Source organism: Bos taurus, chromosome 19 (genome assembly GCF_002263795.3).
Source record: "Bos taurus isolate L1 Dominette 01449 registration number 42190680 breed Hereford chromosome 19, ARS-UCD2.0, whole genome shotgun sequence".
Lineage (NCBI taxonomy): Eukaryota > Metazoa > Chordata > Mammalia > Artiodactyla > Bovidae > Bos > Bos taurus.
The window spans coordinates 51529782-51550350 of record NC_037346.1 but is presented as its reverse complement, the minus strand read 5'-3'; the positions used below and the strand labels follow the sequence as shown (position 1 = coordinate 51550350).

At 60.3% G+C, this 20569-nt stretch overlaps 1 protein-coding gene across 3 annotated transcripts in view; it reads right to left on the bottom strand.

Moving 5' to 3' along the window:
- AATK (apoptosis associated tyrosine kinase) overlaps positions 1 to 12144 on the bottom strand; it is a 39709-nt gene extending 27565 nt beyond the window's left edge. Inside the window, exon 1 of one of the 3 annotated variants that reach the window (XM_015458941.3) lies at positions 11950 to 12144. In XM_015458941.3, coding sequence (XP_015314427.2) covers positions 11950 to 12004 — 55 coding nt within the window. In that variant the 5' untranslated portion in view covers positions 12005 to 12144. Of the gene's footprint in view, positions 1 to 766; positions 858 to 6270; positions 6390 to 11949 lie in introns of those variants that run through there. The other 2 variants (XM_024980997.2, XM_024980996.2) reach the window with 2 other exon arrangements.
- Between the last annotated feature and the right edge of the window lie 8425 nt (positions 12145 to 20569).

The window sequence follows — 20569 nt, the reverse complement described above, 5'->3', positions numbered from 1 at the left end:
AGAGGAGCCTCCCTGGCGGGAGGTAAGCAAGGTTTCCCCAGGGACACAGACGTGGAAGGTGGAGGTGGCCTTGATCAGCCAAGAGAAGGATCAGAGATTCCAGCCATCCTGAGGTCAGTGGACCCACTCGAAGGGTCTCTGTTTGTGGCCACATCTCGAGGCCAGAGTGCAGGAAGGACAGCAGGTTGGGCTGTGTTCTGGGACCTGGGATAGCCCCCACACCCTCTACCTTCTCAGCCACTCCCTTCACTGTTTTTGGCTGGACCCGCTCCTCCTCCTCCCCAAGTAGGCCCAGGCTGGGCCTACACCCCTTCCCTGACCCCATCAGGGCCAACTCCCCAACTCCCCCACCTCCTACCCTGGTCCCTGGTTTCCTCTGGGGTCCCAGACCCCAATGACCACCTGGCCCTGGCCCTTCCCTTGGGTGTCCTGGAGCATCTCAAACCAAACACAGCATAGAATCCACGTCCACCTCAAGGCAAACCCACTCCCTGGGTCCCTCCCATCCCTTCCCCAAGTGGGATACCCCAGCTGCCTCTGGATCCCTCTTGTCCACTGCCCAAGTCCAGCCCCGCTGAGGCCACTGAGTTCCAACCCACAGCCCGACCCAGCCCAAACTCCTTGGGGCTCTGTGGCTTCCAGGCTATTCTTCATCCAGGACTGAAGCCATCTTCCAAAAGCACTACCCAAGTCCTCACCGAGCCCTCTACCTGCCCGCCTGCCCTTCGGTGGCCATCCCCCCGCTGCTCCTTCACCCTCGCTGTACCTTGGCCTGGCTCGATCTCAACATCCCTGGGAGCCTAAGACACACGCACTCAGGAAGCATTTCCAGTTAGCCCAGTACCTCGGTCTTCGTCTGCTGGGAGGGGCCAGGCCACCACTCTGAAAAATAAGTGAGCCATCTGAGCCACTAGGACGGCCATGATATTTAAAGCAGAAAATAACCAGTGTTGGTGAGGATGTGAGAAAAGAGGGGCCCCGGCACGGCTGATGCAGGAGCCGTGGGTGATTTCTACAGCTCCTCCATGGCACCATGTGTTCAGGACAAGCAAGTCTAGTGGGCAGGGGCTGGGGGCACTGGAGTGGCACAGGGCTTCTTTTTGGGGTGGTGGAAGGCTCTGGAAATAGAGATGGAAGCTGCACAGCCCCGTGAATGTACTAACACTGAACCATACCCTACAAAGTGGTTCATTTCATGTCATATGAATTTAGGGCTTCCCAGGTGGCGCTAGTTACAAACCCACCTGCCAATGTAGGAGACTTAAGAGACACGGGTTCGATCCTTGGGTCAGGAAGACTCCCTGGAGAAGGAAATGGCAACCCACTCCAGTATTTTTGCCTGGAGAATCCCATGGAAAGGGGAGCCTGGTGGGTTACAGTCCGTAGGATCACAAAGAGTCGGACATGAACAAAGCCACTTAGCACGTGTGCATATGAATGTCACATGAATTTCACCTCAATTAAAAAAGTTAATTAGTCTGACACCTGTAGAGACCAAGCCAGGGGTGTGCCAACCCTGATGGCCCCCAAGGGTGGGTACCCCCAATGTGCCCCTAGATGAGTCACTGCTCCCCCCAGAGCTCCTTTCCACCGAGCCCAGACGGTAAGCCTGGCTTCAGCAAGACATCCACGCATCCCACTATTTCCAGTGCCCCAGCCTCCCTGCCTGGTGCAGGTGCAGCCGATGGGGGCTCACCTCAGCGTCACCAGCAGGCGTCCCCAGCGTAACCTGGGTGACATGCTGACCCAATGCCCCTGCCCCCTAAGCCCGGTGATGCAAACAGGATCTTGTACAGGAAGGAGCTGTGCAACCAGGCAGGCGTCTCTGAGTTACGAGGCTGCGGCAATCAGACAGCGGGAGGGGAGGAGCTCGGCCTGCCCAGACCGCCAGGAGCCCATCAACTGTCCCTGGTACCCCCACCTCCCGACCTCAGCTGAGGCAAGTAGCAAGAGTCTAGGGCTTCCAGGACAGGGGCCAGCAGGAGGGGTGTCCATACCCTACAAGCCATCCGGAAGGCGGATCCAGCACCAGCGGCCCCATGGGGCAGTTTCTTGGCAAAGGTTTGGCCAAGGGCCCAGACATGGATGTTCCTCCCAAGAGGAACAGAATCCTCAGATGGGGACGCGGCGGGCCTCTGCGCAGAAGAGGAAGGGAAGCAGGTCACTGCGCTTGTGTGGAGCCTCCGAGGCAGCTCCCAGGCCCAACCCATCTGTGTCCTTGCTCCTCTTTCCCCCAGATGTCTGGGGGCAGGTGGAGAAACGAAAGGACGCTGGCGACTGAACTCAGAGCCCTGACAGCTCAGACGCGCTGGTCGCTGGGCCCCAGCATCCCCGCCTCCTTGGGGGCCTCCCTGGATGAAGGTGCATCTGCAGGAGGCCCACACCCCAAGAGCTGGCATTGCGTTGGGGACAGTCATGGACAGCCCCCAGTCCCAGCTGATAGACACCCCCCAGGCTCACCCACCCCATCTCAGGATATGGCTCTGAGCAGGGGTGCAGCTCCCCGACTCCACAGCTGCCCCAACTCCATCCCCAGCAGGTGAGAGGGGCCCAAGAGGCACCTGGGTGGGGAAGCTGTGCCCCCCTGCCCCTACCCCAGAACCTTCCAGACCCCCTCACCACCCAGTCTGGATGGCCTAATGTACAGAGACAGGTGTGGATGCCACTGCTGCAAGGACAGAGGGGAGGGGCAGGTAATCCAGATGGTCTCACACCCCAAGGACTGAGAGGAGGGCCGGAAGGCAGGGGGCACTGCTTCCTCCAGGGAAGGGAACTCAGGTGTCCGGCAGCTAAGTGGACGCAGCTGCTCTGCCGGCTTAAGAATCAACCTGAACTGAGGGATCCAGACCCAGCAAAGTCCACGGACACGAGAAAAAGCGGCTGGGAGGCACCACCCCGTGGCAGCCACGGGTCACATGGGTCACGGCAGCTGCCCACACAGGAGGGCTCCTTCCTCAGCCCTGAACCTCAGACCCTTAGCTTAGGTGGCTGGATGGTCGGCATGGCAGGTATCAGCCCTGCTCCTGCCATCCAGTGGGGTCAGAAGCTACAGCACCACCCAGAGCCTAAGAGGGAGCCCAAGGGGTCTCACCCCCCAGGGGCAGAGGAGAGCCAGGGGCCTGGGCCTCCCCCCAGAGAGAGGACACACACACACACGGCCCCACGTCCTCACACTCACGCACACGTATGTGCACATACACTCACACGTTTACACACGTGTTCACCCACTCCCACCTACATACTGCCCCCTACATCCCTGTCTCTCTGTTCCCAGGGCCACTGCCACCAACTACTTCCCCACTGGTCCCTCCACAACCCTGCAGGGGCCTGAGGACAACCCCCTGGGAGGGTGAGACCTGCCCATCCTGCTCACTTGGGGACCCTACCCTGACACCTGCAGGGCATGGGGTCACCCTGAGGGTCCAGAGTCAGACAAAGGAGTCCCTCTCACAAGCCTGGGCAGGGGAGCATCCAGGGAGCAGCTGGGCAGAAGCTGGGGGCAGCGAGGCTCAGATCTGGCACATCCCCAGACCCAGGAGACATCACAGGAACACACCACAGCCACAGTGAGTCTCAGAGAGGACTTGCGGGACCACCCGTCATGAGAAGGAAAAATAAACCAGAATCTGATGTGCTGGCTCCCGCTCCACCACCAGCAGCTCAGGGAGGGGTAGGCAGCCCAAGCCCAGAACTTCCTGCCATCCTGGCTTCCAAGTTTCTGCCTGGACCCCACTGCGGGGCAGAAAGTAGTGTGAGGTGAGCTGGGGAAGCAGGACGGCAGGGCAGAACCCAGGCTAGGTGTGGCCTCAGCTGTGAGCAGGACTATTCAGGCCCTGGCCCTGCGCGCCCAAGCAGGCCCTACCCAGGGGCTCCCTACAGGCTGAGTGGCCCCAAGAGGAAGCAGGACCATCCCTCTAAGTCATTCATCCCCAGGGGCCAGAAACTGCCTCTTGGGGATGCCTGCCTCCTGTCAAAACGATTCCAGGCGGCTTCCTGGGGTTAACAAGCTAGCCTAGGGACTTCCCTGGTGGTCCAGTGGCTAAGACTCTGTGCTCCCAGTGCAGGGGTCCCAGGTTCGATCTCCCGTCAGATCCCACATGCCACAACTCAGAGTTAGCATTGCCACAATGAAAGATTCCACATGCTGCAACTAAGACCCGGCCAAATAAATAAATATTAAAAAAAAAAAAAAAACTGGCCTACACCCCTGATTTTCTCGTAATGCTTAACAACCAGCTTTCTGGAAAAAAGATACAGAAGGGGATTTCCAACATGGAGACTTTGCAGGCTCCTGGGGTGCAAATTCTCCCACCACAGCCCCTCTCAAGCCACCAATCTGATGCCACTGAGCATGGGGTCGCGAGAGACTCACGCCAGCGACGCCTACACACCCTGCAGCTACTAGGGCCCCAGACCAGCGAGATGGTGAAGACATGGAGATGCCATCCCAACGCCCATCTCTGACCAAGGGCTTGGCTCCAGAGCATATAAATGCCACCCACAGTCGGGCAGGCCTGGCTCCCACGGGCAATCCCAGACGATGACTCCAAACGGCCAACAAGCCCCCAGAAGGGCACTCGAGGCGTCTCCTTGAGTGTGAGTCAGGCTGGGGGAAAAGGTGAGTCAGGCTGCCCAGTGGCGCTCCTAGAAGGCTCAGGGGACAGGGCCGAGAGGCTGAGTGCTGGGCAGGGGTCTGCGTGGGGTGGCCCCACCTTCAGCCTCCATGAAAGCCACCCCCAGATCCAGGCCCACTCCCCTCATTTCCACCATAGAACCAGACAGCACTTGGAGAGAGACACAGACGACCCTGAGCTGCACGCCCGCGGGTAGGAAATGTCCAGATGGGTGACCTCCAGAGATGGGGAGCAGACAAGGGGCAGCTAGTGGGTGTGGGACTTTCACGAAGGGGTCAGAAGTGTTCTGAACCGTGGTCATGGCCGCCATGCCTGTGTGTACAGTGAAAAGCACACTGGAAGTGGGTGAATCATACGGTACAGGAATCATATCTCAATAAAGCCTGGACAGACAGGAAGAGACGGTGCTAGGATGCCCAGAGCTGGGCATCCTAGAAGGCTGTGTCCGTCGATGGCTGGGCCGAGAGTCTGGCATTTCACCATCAGCAGGGAGCGACCTCGGGGGTGAGGACCAGCAGGACCAGTGAAATGCATTCGTATGTACGTCCTGTGTGTGTGGCATCCCCTCACAGTGGGATTCCTTCTTCCCAGGGTGGTCCCGGGACATCTGGGTGGGCCTCACAGCTAGCGGAGCCAAACCAACGGCCTGGGATCACAGCAGCTTCCCACCTATGGGAACCAGCTTATGACACAGGCACCAGGGCCCCCTACTAGTGATCACCTGCCCAGGGCCCTCCCAACTGAACCCTAAGACTGGACAGGTGTCCCCAAGTAGGAGGACCAGCTGCACAATCTGCAGCATGCATGCATGCTAAGTCGATCAGTCATGTCCAACTCTCTTGACCCCATGGACTGTAGTCCGCCATGCTCCTCTGTCCATGGGATTCCCCAGGTAAGAATACTGGAATGGGTTCCCATGCCCTCCTCCAGGGGATCTTCCCGACCCAGGGATTGAACCCATATCTTTATGTCTGCTGCATTGGCAGGTGAGTTCTTTACCACTAGCGCCGCCACCTGGGAAATCAAACCCATCAGAACCTGAAGGCCCACTGTGAAACCATTCAGAATTTTACAACAGCAGGAGCAGAACACGAGCCCCATCCATACAAAGACCCTCCATGGTGCCTGACGGCATCTGAAACATCATACTGCTGCCCATCTCCCACGCCAGCCTCAGCATGCGGTGACCTCCGCAGAGCTCAGGTCTGGGGCTCAGGTCCCCTACCCCTGCCCTGGCTCCCAGAACAGGCAGGCTGTATCCTGGCCACCCATGGCCAGCTGGCCCACGTGCCCACTCCCCCTCCCAGCAGGACGAGAAGGCACCAGTGCACTTCACCAGGAGTGAGCAAGGCCAGGCCCGGCCACATCCCACCATGAGAGGCGACTCTGCCCCAGCCTTCAGATGCTGGCCAGCACCCTGCCACCTCTCCTTAAACACCCCACAACAAGTGCCCCCCGGGCCGCCCAGCACTGCCCCCTGCCCTGGCCACGTTCATTCCTGTCCCACCGCTTCCTCTGGCAGAGCCGGAGCAGGGACTGGGGGGCCTCTCGAGTACAAGCCCCCATCTGCTCACTGCCCCCCAAGCCCCGGGCTGGCTGTGGGGGAACCCACAGGCCTTCAGGAACCCCCACATACCCAGCTCTGGGTGGCTGCTCCCGCGTGGCTCCGACTGCTGGTCTAACCCCAGAGTCACCCTTCGTAGACCTTCCCCGAGCCTGGGGCACCTGGCCCCGGCCCCCCAGCTTGACCCTGCTAGAGGAAGGCAGGGACCCGGCGTGGACACTGCCTACCGCGACACGCCAGACAGGCCGCTTGGGAGCTGGCTCCGGCCCGGCGTCCGCTGCCCTCATTTCCTCTGCCGGCTTCCTCTGCCGGGGGCGGGGAGGCCACGGCCGCCTGTCCTGCTGGTGCTGGTTCCTCTGCAAGAGGCAACCAGAGGCTGGAGAGCGAGGCCCAAGGTGCCCAGAGGAGGGCGCGCTGGTCCAGGCCGAGGCTGCCTCCCATCACCGCGGTCCAGTGAACGCGCGTGTTCAGAGGCGCTTACACACGTGTTCCCTCGCTTGCCTCCAAAGACGCCTCCAGGTGGGCAGGGCTGGCCCAGTTTACACAGAGGAGACGGAGGCTGGCATGAAGGCAGAGGCAGGCTCGGCCCCGGCCCAGGCCCCGTGGGGCTCAGAGCCGCCCTGCAGGAGTGCCCTGGGGCTGCTGCCAAAATGTGCCATAGACTGGGGTCTCAGTGCACAGGACCGTCTGATGCTCGGAGGCCGGACATCCCACGTGAGGGCCACGCTCCCTCCAGAGGCTCCAGGGCACGACCCTTCCCACCTCTCCCAGCTTCAGGCCTTCCTTGACTTGTGGATGCATCAGCCCACTTTGCCTCCATCATCACAGGGCACAGGACATCCTCGTCTCTCCCGAGTCTCCCCCAGCTCTCTTGGAAGGACCCCAGCCATATAGATTTAGGCTTCCCTAAGCCAGGATGAGGGGCTTCCCTGGTGGCTCACACGGTAAAGCATCTGCCTGCAGTGCTGGAGACCCGGGATGAGGGGCTTCCCTGGTGGCTCAGATGGTAAAGAATCCACCTGCAATGCAGGAGACCTGGGTTGGCAAGATCCCCTGGAGGAGGGCATGGCAACCCCCTTGAGTATTCTTGCCTGGAGAATCCCATGGACAGAGGAGCCTGGTGGACTACAGTCCATTGTCGCAAAGAGTTGGACATGACTAAGCAATGAAGCCAGGGTGGCTTCATCTTAACTTACGACAGCTCCAAATGCCCTATTTACAAACAAGGTCCCATCCTGAGACTCCAGGTGGGCATGAATCTAAGGGAATACTATTCCACCCAGGGACTTCCCAGGTGGCCACCAGCAGTAAAAAACCTGCCTGCCAGTGCAGGAGACATAAGAGACGTGGGTTCGATCCCTGGGTCACAAAGATCTCCTGGAAGAGGGCATGGCAACGCAGTCCAGTATTCTTGTCTGGAGAAAGAATCCCACGGACAGAGGAGCCTGACAGGCTATAGGGTTGCAGAGTTGAACACAACTGAAGCGACACGCATTCCACCCAGGCGCCCCCACCTAGGGGAGGTAGGGCATTAGGAGGATGGAGAACCAGCAGACATGCTCAAGGACAGTGACGGCAGGTGGAGGGGTCAAGGCTCAGCCCACCCTGGAAAGAGGTGGCCAGGTGACAGCAGAGAGTCCTTTAGGTCCAGCCACCGGGAGGGATGGCTCCAGGCTCCCCAAGCCTCAGGCCACCAGGACCCGGTGGCTCAGTCCATCAACTGACGTTAGAGCAGAGATGAGGCTGAGGGCCAAAGGTAAGGGTGGATCGGGTTCCCCCGCCAAGCCAAGCCCTTGACTGCCTGCCCCCAAGAGACCACAGCCTGGCCTAGGCTCTGTGCATCATACACACACATGAAGGCATCTGCGAGCATTCGTGTGTGTTCGCATGTGTGAGCCTGAGCACCTGCGTGTATAAAGCTGCACAGGAATGCGTGGGGGAGAAACAGCCCCTCTGAGAGAAAGGCATAGTCTGGCTTCCTAGAGAATGTTCCAGAATACAAAGAAATTGCCCTGGGGATACTGCAACCTTCCTCCTGCCCTGAGCTGGCCTACGCCCCCAGACTCAGCCCAATAGCTGCAGCTTCCACCCTGGGGCCAGCCTTTCTCGGGCATGGGGAGGGGCCGTGACACACGTCAAAGTGTTGGCTCTTAATGCCCTCCCCGCACTGGGCCAAGCCCGTCTGGGAGCATCTACCTTCAGCCAAGCCCACTGGCAGCAGGCAGTGAACAGTGGGCCACCAATTTCAAGAATTACCATGAGTGCATGGCCATCAACCATGGAGCGGGACCCCCAGGGCCGCAAGAACTCATTCCTGGGGTCCTTCTCAACACTCAAGTCCCCGAGTGTACCCGTCCCCATGCAGGTCAAACCATGCCTGGCCAGAATGCCCTCCCTGCGCCCTGTCCCCCAGCAATGCCTTCACCCCAAAGCCCGAGCCTGCCCAGCCCTGAGCCAGCGCAGCACATGCATTAATGCCAGTGGAGAGTGCTCCCGGCAGAGCCAGGCTCAGGGCAAGAATGTGGGCAGGCAGCAGGACGTGACCAAGAGGCTGGGGGATGCCCTGGCTTCCATGAGTTTCCTCAAACTCCAAGTCCCCCCAAATGGTCCACAGTGACCCCTGGCCCAAGGTAAGCCTTGAAGGGCGCTGCCTGGGGACTGGCCTGCACCCAGCACTCCAGTCACCCTCTGGGGTAGGCACCACAGTAATGCCCACCTCCAGATTAATGAACCAGATTAATGTTCCAGATTAAGAACCAGAGGCACAGAGAGGGCCATAGGATCAGGGAGGGGTTGGTCCACTACTTGCCCCAGGGGTCTTCAGACAGCTCCAGCCCTGGGCTGCAGAGCTCTGACTGAGGCCTGAGCCTGCCAGGCACCTGCTGAGGGCCTGGGCTGCACCCGGTCCTCCCAGGGCTTGAGAAGGTGAGAAAAAAGGGTGGCCCTCTGCCTCAGAGAGCGCCAGTGAGAGGCAAGCCCCGCCCCCTCAAGGCCACACCTCCCCCACCAGCTCCACCCAGGTGCTCCTGGCTCCCACATGACACCCTCCTCACCCCTCAGTTCTTGGCTTCCATATCCCACCCACCCAGTCTCCTCAGAGTGAGGTTTCACCTATGTGGAGCTGAGTCTCAGAGAGGTTGAGTGACTGGCCCAAGGCCACACAGCACTGAGGTCAGAGGTCTGTGACTGCCCAGAAATCCCCCAAAGTCATCCACATCATGGGAAGAGCTGAACCCCAGAAGAGGCAGCCCTTCCAGATGCCCGCCTGTGCCAGCCTGTGGTCCCAGAAGAACATGCTCGGGCCTGGCCCCCTCCAGTGGCCTGCCCTGACCATCTCTTATAGGTGATGGTGGCCCAGGCAGGAGCTGAGTTTAAATAAGGTCCCCCAGCACCCATACTGCAATCAAGTACGTGCCGAGAGCCAGAGCCTCAAACTCAGCCCCCTTCACTCTCTACATAACTGCCACCGTTGTCACCACCTCCATGGAGAACTACCAGAGCATCCATGACGGACACAGAGCTGTCAGTAGGCAACAAACCTGGCCTGGAGACACTCTGAGGACCCTCAGCCCAGGCCGGGTCCCTCTGTCCACCCCAGATGGACTGCAGAAACAAACTCTGAGATAGCCACAAACATGACTGTCCCCTGCCCTCTGAGTTTGGTGGATCCCAAGCAGGGTCCCCATTTAGACAGGAGTCAACCTCAAAAAAACCCATCTCTCCCCACTTTGGGGACAGAGGAAAGCCACATGCCACTGTGGCCTTGTCTCCATACACCACCCCCTCCAAAAGAGCAGCCAATGTTCATGGAGGGTCAGGTTTTCATCGGGTGCTTAACCCCTAACCGAGCCTGGTGTAGGCGCTGCTATCCCCTTTTACAGATGAGAAAACTGAGACTCGAGAAGGCAAGGGTAAGCAGGGGGACTCCAAGGGGTGGGAGCTGGGCTCTGAATGCTAGGCATTTAGCGGGAGGGCAGAGGACCCCACCTCTCCTCCTTCCCAATGCCCACATGGGGGCCAGCATGGAGCCCTGGAGTTTTGCACCCCGGCAGGCACGCACCTCTACCATCCAGGGGGCCCCTCCCACAGTGGGGCAGGGCTCTCCCCTCCATTCCACCTGAAAAGAGCAGACCTCCCCTTTCCTCCTGACAACTTTTTCCCCTGCTAAGTCCTTAAACTGACACATTATAATTACACTGATCACAGCTGTTAACAGAAACATTTGCAAAAGGAACAAGCCTAGTTGTTTCTCTAAGATGGGGGAAGGGTCTCGTGCTGGGACACACCCGAGTGTGTGTTTGGTGGGGGAGAGGGTACTGAACCCACGCAGGGCAGGTCTGGGCCCTACAAAGAGTGCAAGAGGCAGGGCGTGGGGGAGGGTGTCCCCCATCCCTGGGTCAGTCCTGGCACACACACCCCCACCCTGCCTATGGTTCCAAGGCTGGACCCACGCTGCCTGGAACACTGGCCCGGAGCCAGCTGGATACCTGTCCCAAAAGGCTGTCTGGGCCTGGGACTGACTGCTCAGGAGGGCCACCTCCACCCCCACCTCCAACCCCCGCCCTCAGAGTCCAGCAGGGCTGCCACTGCCAGGTTCGGGGCCATCCACCGGGACTCCATGTTCTTCAAGCTCTGGGAGTCGCCTTGGGAAGTTATTTCTGAGCCAGGGACACCCACATCCTCAGTCCAGTAGAGAAACCTGCCGTCTGCTCCCTTCCCCCAAGAGCAAATGCCTTCAGATGGGGCCGGACCCAGGGGACCCTGTGTATCACTGCACGAACTGGGCCCTACTCCAGGGAGGGAGACCCAGGAGAGCCCGTCATGTGCTCATCCGGCTTTGTTTTGGCTGGATTAGCCTGTGCCAGAGCCCCAGTGACAAGTGGGTGGGACTCTGGGCCCTTAGGCCACAGTTCCAGGGCAGGGGCTTATCTCCCACTAGGGCCAAGGAGGGGCAGGTGGTGGGGCCTATGAAGGCCGAGGGAAGAAAGTCTACCACCTTCTGGCGACAGAGGCAGGCCTTCAGCTGCCCCCGGCCCCACTGCCCACCATGGCGGCCCACTGCTGCCAGGAGGTCAGGCAGCCATGGGTAAACAGGCTGCCAGGGCCGCCAGCCTGGGGGAAGGGGGGAAGAACCCTGGCCCCATGTCCCCTGCAGCCAGCTTTGACAGCGCCACCTCGGCCTCATCCCTGTCCCGAGGGCCTGGGCATCCACTGAGGCCCATCTCTTCTGAGACTGTGCTCCGTGGGTCGACTACGGCTCCCAGCTCCCCATGCAGGCGGCTGGGTGGCCTGGCAGGGCTCTCCAGAACGCACTCCCAGCCTAGGGAGGAGCCTGCCACGCTAGTCCCAGCAAGGGGGTCCATGGGCCTGGGGCAGCAACACTCTCACCCCTCCCTGGAGCCCTTAGTCCTGGCTACCTCCTCCCCTGGACACCTGGCCCAACACGGGCCCTCCTGCCCCAGATACGCGAGATCGAAGCTTCCACGGGGACAGGCAGTGCCCCCACTGCCCAGCCCGGCTGCTGGAGGCCACAAGCAGGTGCCAACCCCTAGGCCTGCCCACCTCCGGGCCTCCAGGGGTTCCTGAGGGAAAGCAGTTCTGTCTGCAGCTCCTCTCAGAGAGAGGAAAGGGTTAATTTTCATGCAAAATAGAAAACCAGCGGCTCAGGAAGCATCAATGTCCGCAGTTAGGCAGGTTAGGGGCAGCCGCAGCGGGCAGAGGGCTGGCAAGGGGCGCGGCCAGGGGACTCACCAGGGTCGAAGTGCGAGCTGAAGGCGAAGCTGGGGTTGAAGAAGGACGACGACATGGCCAGAGCCAGCAGCGCGGCTTGGCATCCCCCGACTGGCGCTGCGTTCAGCTCAGGACGCCCGAGGCCCGCACCGCGCCATCACCCGAGCGGCCGCCGCAGGTGCGAGCGCGCCTTGGCCGCGGCGCCCGCTCAGCACCCACAGCCGCAGCCGCGGGGCCGGCGGGGTGCGGGTGCGGGTGCGGGCGGCGGCGACAGACGAGGCGCCTCCCCCGGCCGGTGCAGTCCGAAAACACCGGCGGGAGCGCGCGCGCGGGGTCGGGGCGGCGGGGGGGGGGTTCCCTATCGGGCTGGGGGGGGCACGGAGACGCGCGCAGGGGGGACCCGAAGGCTGAGGGGGCATGGAAATGCGGGGGTGACAAAGGCACGGGGGGGACACAGATGCAGAATGAGAAATCCGGAGACGCAGGGGTGGCACGGAGGATGGGGGGCACGGAGGCTGGGGGGCGCTGGGAGGCGGAAGGTGCACAGAAACGCGGGGAGGGTATACTGAAGCCTGAGGGGGGCTCAGTGACGCGGGATGGGAGACCCAAAGGCTCGGGGGCACGGATAATGGGGAAGGGGTCCGTGGAGGCGAAAGGTGCGGGGGGAGTGGGGGCGGGACAGAGACTCGGGAGGGGGCCACCTGGAAGCGCGGGGGTGGGCAAAGAGGCGTGGGGAGGAGGAGCGGGAAGGCGGGGGCACGGCTGCGCGCGCGGGGGTGGGCACGGTGGCACGCAGGAGCAATACGAAAGCGCGCGCGGGGTGGCCGGGAGGCGCGGGCCCCGGCACGCGTGGGTCGGGGGCTGGCATGCGGCCTGCACACGCCGGTTTCCGAGGTAGCTCCGGTCCTGCCCCGCGCCCTCTGGGCGGCGCCCGCGCCGGCAGGGTGGGAGGTGGGGGTGCTATTTTTGCACAAACCGCCCGCGCCTGTGCCACTCTGCGACAACCGTGGAGAAGGAGCCGCCGCCCCCGCCCGGGAGGGAACAGCGCCGGGCGTTTAGGGCGGGCGCGGCGGCGCCGGGCACCGAGGAACAGTCCCCTCCCCGCCGGCCGCGCGCCCTGCCGCGCCATCTTGCGCGGCTGCGGCGGCTGCGGGAGGGCCGGCGGGCTGAGAGCCCAGGGGGTTGGGCACCGGCCCCTCCCCACGCCCTGGGAGCGGAGAGAGTTACAGTGTAGCTGGGATTTGAGTTTTATGTAACTTGGGTCACTCACTCTACATCCATCCATTCATTCTCTGGCCAGATGAGCAAAGCCGCTTGGTTGATGCGCAGCTGGAGGACAGCGGGTGTGGGGGCCGGGAAGGCTTTGGGGAGAGCAAGGATCAATGGCACAGGGGTGGGCAGGGAAAGAAAGGATGGTGAGGATCAGCCCTCAGGAGAGGGTGCCAGGACACATTCTTCTTTACCTTAAGGGGGCTTGTTGTGTAGACAGTTCCCCCCTGGGCAAAGGACGGGACCTCCTTTCCTCTCAGACTTGTCGGGTCCGCTGCCATGGGCGGTCCCAGGCCCCTCAGGCCTGTGGAGGAGCATGAGGCATCTTACTGGCCCTGATGGTGTGGCCACTACTCTAAGCAGCTTTGCCCTACAGGCCACAATTGAGGTGGAAGGAGCTCCTCTCCGAGGTGGCCAGTGGGAGAGGCAGGGACCCAGGCAGGTTGGGGGGCAAGGACGGCTGAGGGCTGTGATCTAGGAGCCTGCAGTGTTGAGGGGGCTAGATCCCCGGTGGAGGTCTCCCCTCCCCACCCAGGAGGAAAGCCCAACACTGCCCACTCGCATACCACGGGCCTTGTCTCTGCCCACCAGGAAGGCGCCCCAGACACCTGGACCCCGATGCAGCCGGGGGACTCTCTGGGGACAAGCAGGGGAAATGCCCAGTGGCCCTAAGTTGACCCTATTCATGTTCTCACAGCCAGCCTCAGTGACCAGGGTCAGAAGACCCTCTGTGCAAACCTCTGTGACAGGCTGACGTGTGAACACACATGTGTGTGCACACACGGGCACACAGAAGGCCAGACCCCAGGGGCATTAGGGTTGCAGATGTCCTCCGGGGTCCAGGTAGGGCAGGACAAGGCCACCAGGGCTGCAGGCCCAGCACTGTCACTGCGTCAGACCCGAGGGACACCTTCCCCTGCCCGAACCAGGAGCCCTGCTGTTTCCACGACGTGGTGACTATCGAACCAGGGGTGCCCTGAACCCCCTACCATTAGTCCAGTCCTCTGACCAGTGATTCCGGTGTGTGGCTGGCCACCAGCACTCACTGACAACCAGCGAGGGTGCTGGAAGACTGGGGCTGGAACTTAGTGGGGAGGGCTTATCTGTGCTCTTCCCGTGGTTGGGACAGAACTGCTGTGCTTGCAGGGTCCCCTGAGTCCAAGGCCTCCAGGCCAGCCATGAGCCTGACCCTCCGTTGGCATGACAAGGTCTAATGGACAGGATGGGGTGCTGGGCCCTAGGCAGGGCAGAGGTGAGCAGCTCAGTGCATGGGGCTCTCTCCTCAGCCTCAGGACCTGAGGGCCTGTCCCCAGCACAGGCGCATGCGTGCACACACACACGTCTCTGAGAAAAGACAGAGAGGGTAGAAACTCGAGCCCCAGGGGCAAAGCCCCCGCACTGAGAGGCTGGCTTGTCCACTGCTGGGGCCAGGGAGCGCAGGCGTGACGGCTCACAGGGTGCCCAGTGGCCAGCCTGCCTCAGGACTCCCTTGAGAGAGGTCCCTGAAGATGTGGCCGCCCGCCTAGGGAAGCGAGGCGCCCCGGAGCCCTCCGCCACCCAGGCAGGAGCCAGGCCCAACGGGCACCCCACACCAAGAGACCACTGCCTCGGGCACCTCCACCCTCAAGGCCAGGCTGGTGGGGCTGCTGCTTCTCTCTCATGGACCTGGGGCACCTGGGCCCGTGGAGACAGAGGCCTTGGGCAGGAGCCTCAGGGAAGACAATATGGGGTCAAGAACAAGCCGGGTATAGTAGGGGGAGGGCACCTTCCCTAGAAAGAGCTGCCCCCCAGGGGGTCTGGGCCCAGAGAATGTCCAAGAGGCCCTGGGACAGAGGGGAGAGGCCTCACATGTCAGGAACGGCACAGGCGCCAGACTAGGGCATCAGGGGAGTGAGGGAGGCACCACAGGACACCGAAAACTTTTAACAACATCCATCACCAGATAGATACACAAAGCGTGGTGGGTCCATACAGGGTAGTGTTGGAATCAGTGAAAAGGAGTGAAGCGGGGGCTTCCCTGGTAGCTCAGTGGCCAAAAAAAAAAAAAAAAAATCCACCTGATAAAGCAGAAGACATGGGTTCCATCCCTGGTCCGGAGAGATCCCACATACCGTGGTGCAGCTACGCCCACGCACCACAGCTACTGAGCCTGCGCTCTAGAGCCCAGGAGCTGCAGCTGCTGAAGCCCATGCACCTGGAGCCTGTGTTCTGCACCAGGAAGCCGCTGCAATGGGAAGCCTGCACACTTTAGCCAGAGGGCAGCCCCGCTCACTGCAACTGGAGAAAAAGCCCGCACAGCAACAAAGACGCAGCACAGCCAAACGTAAATAAAGAAAAACTTAAAGGGATGGAGCGCTGACATCACTACCGCATGGATAAACCTCAGAAACAGTGCTCAGTGAAAACAGCAAAAGGGCAAAACCCACAGGAGTCCACGTATAGGAAAGACCTAGCCTGCTCAAACCTATGGAGACAGAAAGAGGACTGACACTTGCCAGAGGTCCAGAGGACGAGAAAATGGGAGTATAGAGCCTCTTTGGGGGTGTTGAAAATGTTCTGGGATTTTATAGAGGTGATGGTTGCACAACCTGGGACTAGAAAACACTGATATGTAGGCTCTAAAATGGTCAGCTTCACAGCATGTGAATTATATCTCAGTAAAGCTGTTAAAACGGAGAAGGCAATGGCACCCCACTCCAGTACTCTTGCCTGGAAAATCCCATGGACGGAGGAGCTTGGTAAGCTGCAGTCCATGGGGTCGCTAAGAGTTGGACACGACTGAGTGACTTCACTTTCACTTTTCACTTTCATGCATTGGAGAAGGAAATGGCAACCCACTCCAGTGTTCTTGCCTGGAGAATCCCAGGGATGGGGGAGCCTGATGGGCTGCCGTCCATGGGGTCGCACAGAGTCGGACATGACTGAAGCGATTTAGCAGCAGCAGCAGCAGCAGCAGCAAAGCTGTTAAAAAACAAACTTGGCCATCGAGGTAACTGTTATTTTTGCAATATCTTAGAGACAGGAGACATGGGTTCCATCCGTGGTCCAGGAAGATCCCACATACTGCATATTATGCAATATCTTAGAGAATCAAAATTATTGAGAAAAATCCATGATGAGCTACATATCCCATATTTGAATCAAGGCAGGAGTAGAAATTACTGAGCCATCTGGAGCCTGAGGCCAGGGAAGCTCAGGACTGCTCACCTGTCAGCCTGACACCCCTTAAATCCACAGCCCGGGGGCTTCCCTGGCAGCCCAGTGGTTAAGAATCTGCCCTGCAATGCAGGGGACACCATTTTGCTCCCTGGTCTGGGAGGATCCCACATGCTGCCAAGCAACTAAGCCTGTACATGCCACGATTACTGAGCCTGCGCCCTAGAGCCCATGGGCTGCAACTACTGAAGCCCAAGCACCTAGAGCCCATTGCTCTGCAACGAGAGAAGTGGCCACAATGAGAGGCCTGCGTGATGCAATGAAGAGCAGCCCCCACTCACGGCAACTAGCAAAAACCAGCCTGCAGCAACAAAGACCCACCACAGCCAAAGAATAAAATAAACAGATCTTAAAAAAATAAAATCCAGGCTTCCCTGGTGGCTCAGTGGTAGACTCTGCCTGCCACTGCAGGAGACACGGGTTTGACCCCTGATCCAGGAAGATCCCACATGCTGCAGAGCAACTAAGCCTGTGCATACCACAAAACTACTGAGCCTGTCCTCCAGAGCCCGGGAGCCATAGCTACTGCAGCCCGTGCACCTAGAACCCACGCTCTGCAACCAGAGAAGCCACTGCCGTGAGAAGCCTGTGCACTGCAGCTAGAGAGTAGCCCCCACTCACCACAACTAGAGAAAAGCCCGTGTAGCAACAAAGACCCAACACAGCCATAAAAAAGAAAAAAAAAAAAAAAAAAACCACAGCCCTGTTGGGCACCTGGCCAGCTTAGGGGATGCAGCTGCCTTTGTGTCCCTCCGGGCTCCAGGCCTGCATCCTACTCAGGTCCTCACCTGAGGCTTGGGGACGGGATCAGATTGGAGAGGGGCTGGGGTGGGGGCCAACAGCAGGTGGAGACAGGTCAGAAGCAGGGTCCCATGAGAGGGTCCCTGGGAAAGAAGGGGCTGCTGGGGCGGGGCTTCAAACAACTGAAATGGATGCTCTCTCAGTCTGGAAGGCAGAAGTCTAAAACCGAGGTGTGAGCAGGACTAGTCTCCCTCCAAAGGTCCAGGGACAGGCCCTTCCTGCCTCTCCCAGCTCCTGGTGGCTTCCGGCTCTCCTTACCCATGGCCACATCATTGCAACCTCTGCCTCTATCCCTCCATCGCCACGTGGCCCTCCCCGCTCCTGTGTCACTCTTATAAGGACCCAGTTGCTGGATCAGGGCCCCTCCTCACCTAGTGTGACCTCGTCTTAAGGGTCATGTTGGCAAAGACCCTGTTTCCAAACAAGTCCCCATTCAAAGTCTTGGGATTAGGACACAGACATACATTTCGTGGTAAAGGACACAGGGGCAGGGCCATGGGGACAGCCAGCACCTCTTGAGTCCTTCCTATAACAATAACTCACACCAGCATCTCTGCATGAAAGGCCACCTTAGATTCAGCTCTCAAAACCACATGCTGGGCACTGAAGGACAGGGCCCCAGGGGCACCCCTACCTGCCAGGACCTCACCCTGCTGGGAGGCTCCCTTGGCCCACCCCCTTCCTGAGGCACAGGGATGTGACTCCTGCCTGGGGTGGGGGCGGGAAGCAGATGTCCTTTGTGGTAATCACAGGTCCCCACCTCCACCTCTGTGTACCCAGGAGGGGTGCAGCTGCCAAGGGGAAAGGCCGGCCCCCACCCACACTTGACCAGGGATAGGCCCCAGCCTCGGGAGAACCTGTCTCCCACAAGCCCGCCTACCGCAGCTGTGCTCTGCGAAGTGGGGGTAAGCGGGGTTCCAGCATTTGCCAAAGAGCCCTCAGAAGGCAAGTGCAGCTGCCAAGGGTACCCTGCCCCGCCCCCCGGAAGTGGGAGATGTTGCCTGGTATTCCCAGCCAGCCGGGGGGAGACACCAGGCCCTGAGGAGGCTGTGCCTTGAAAGAGCTTTGTGCTTACATAAAAACGGCTCCCTGGAAGAGAAGAGCTAATTCTTCTGGGTCTAACACATCACGGGGCAGGACCGCACTGCAGGTTTCCGCAGGGGTTTCCAGGTTCAGCAGGAGGGGCCCAGAGCAGGCCATCCCCCTCCTGCCAAGTTGTTCCAGGCAGGCCCGGTGATGGCGGGTAGGCAGTGTCAACCCCACAAAGGCCTGAGTGCCCAGAGCCTCCCAAGGGGGCAGTGCTTGCAGAGCCTGAGCACAGGGGACAGCGGTGTCCCCAGAGCTGGACCCTGTGGCCCCTTCAGATCCAGCTCAGCCCAGAGTGAGGCCAGTAAGCTGCGGCCAGGGCTTCAGGAGGGGGCGGAGGGTAGGGGGGCGGCCCGACAAATGAAACGGGAGGGGCTGCCTGGGCGACTGGCCATCTGTCAGCTCCGGCTGGTGCTTTCCAGGAGCCCACCCACCCGCTCCCCACCCCTCATCTTGTGGCCTGGGCAGGGGTGGGCACGGACAGGGCCTTCCGGAAGATGCCACAGAGGAAGTGCTCAGACAGTATAAGAGAAGCCATTTTAACGTGAACAATTCCGTGGTGTTTAGCGCATTCATGATACTGCCACCACCGCTCTCTAGTTCCAAAACATTTCACGATTCCAAAATAAACCCCGTACCCATTACACAGTGAGTCCCCATTTCCCAGCAAGGCCCCCACCCCGCCACAACCATCAGGCTGCCCTCTGTCTCTGTGGGTTTACCTCTTCTGGACATCGTGTACAATCGGCATCACAGACAACGTGACCTTTTGCAACCGGCCCTTTCCATTTGGCGTGAGGCTGTCGAGGCTCGTCTGTATGGTAGTGTGCCGGTGCCTCATTGCTTTCATGCAAATAACATTCCACTTGATGGACAGACACATCGAGCAATGTCCATGACGCCTCCTGCAGGACCAGAGCATGTCGGGCATCCAGGCTAGGCTGGGAAGCTTTAGGGCAACCCTTTCGGAGAAGAACGTGGCAGGACCGTGGAAACTTCCATCGTTCATCCTGGTCCTCCCACTCTGGTCTCCCATGGTGTCTCCGATGACAGAAGTACTTCCTTGACGGCCCAGTGGTTTAAGGTTCTGCGCTTCCGTTGCAGGGGGCAGGGGTTCCATCCCTGGTTGGGGAACTAGAGCCCACATGCCCCGCAGTGTGGCCAAAAAAGAGAGGAAGAGAAGCACTAGGACCTGTTCCAGATTCAGCAGCAGCAGGTGGTCAGTCAAGGAAGTTCTAGAGCACCCGCAGCTTGCTGGCCTTACATCACAGCAGAGTCCGGTGATACATGATGAGCTCTTGTGCAGGGAAAGCAGATCACTGAGCTATATGAGCGCCACATAAAATGACGGGGGTAGAGACCCCCGCAGAGGACAGCTGGTGATGAGGGGTTGCAGAGTCTGCACAGACGTCTCTGCCACTAGGGGCACCGCTCTGTGAAACCCTGCGGCCGAGAAAGCAGGCATGGCCAGAGGGGCTCTCGGCAATGCCTCCTTCTCTCACCCTGTCCTCACCCTGGAGACCGCCCTATGAGGTCCCTACCCAGGGAGAGAGGCCAGCCCTGCCTGGGGTCACACAGCCCTGTTCCCTGTGCCTGCCGGAGCCATCTTCCCTGACAGAGACCTCCCTCTCCTCCCCTCGCCTTGAAGGCCAACCCTGGCATGGCTTCCCGGCCCCCCGCAGTGACCCAGAGACAAAGGACAGCTGCCCAGCCTGGCTTCTCACCGGAGGAGGTCAATGGTCCAGCCTTCTGCTGCCGCCTTGGACACGTTGGCCAGCCTGGGTCATCTCCTGGACCACCACCCCCTCCCACCCCTACGAGGCCAGCAGGCAGGGTGGAACCTCTTGGGACAGACAGGGAGTCCACTTGCTCACCCTGGGCTCAGGGAGGCCACGCACTGCTGATGGTCAGCCTCTGATGGTCAGTCTGCCCAGCCCGGTAAGGGCGTACCAAGTGCCAGCAAGCCCCTGGGGGTAGTCAGTGCCAGGCTGGAGTGCCTGGGAGGGATGGGGGACAGCTGCAGCCCCAAGCAGTAAACAGGCCAAGTGGCTGCAGGTATAAAAGCTGGAGCCCCCCACAACCCCTCAGCACCCCCAGCCCAACCCGCCTCCCCAGAGCCCTCAAGGGAAGCCAGGTGGAGGTGACCCCTGCCTGGGGAGAGGAGGTGTGGGCGCCCGGCTGGGCTAGAGCTGCCCAAGCTGCACTCTGGGAGCTTGAGGCCTTGTCTTCTGCAGGATGAAGGGAGGTCATGGGTGCTAGAGGACCCCAG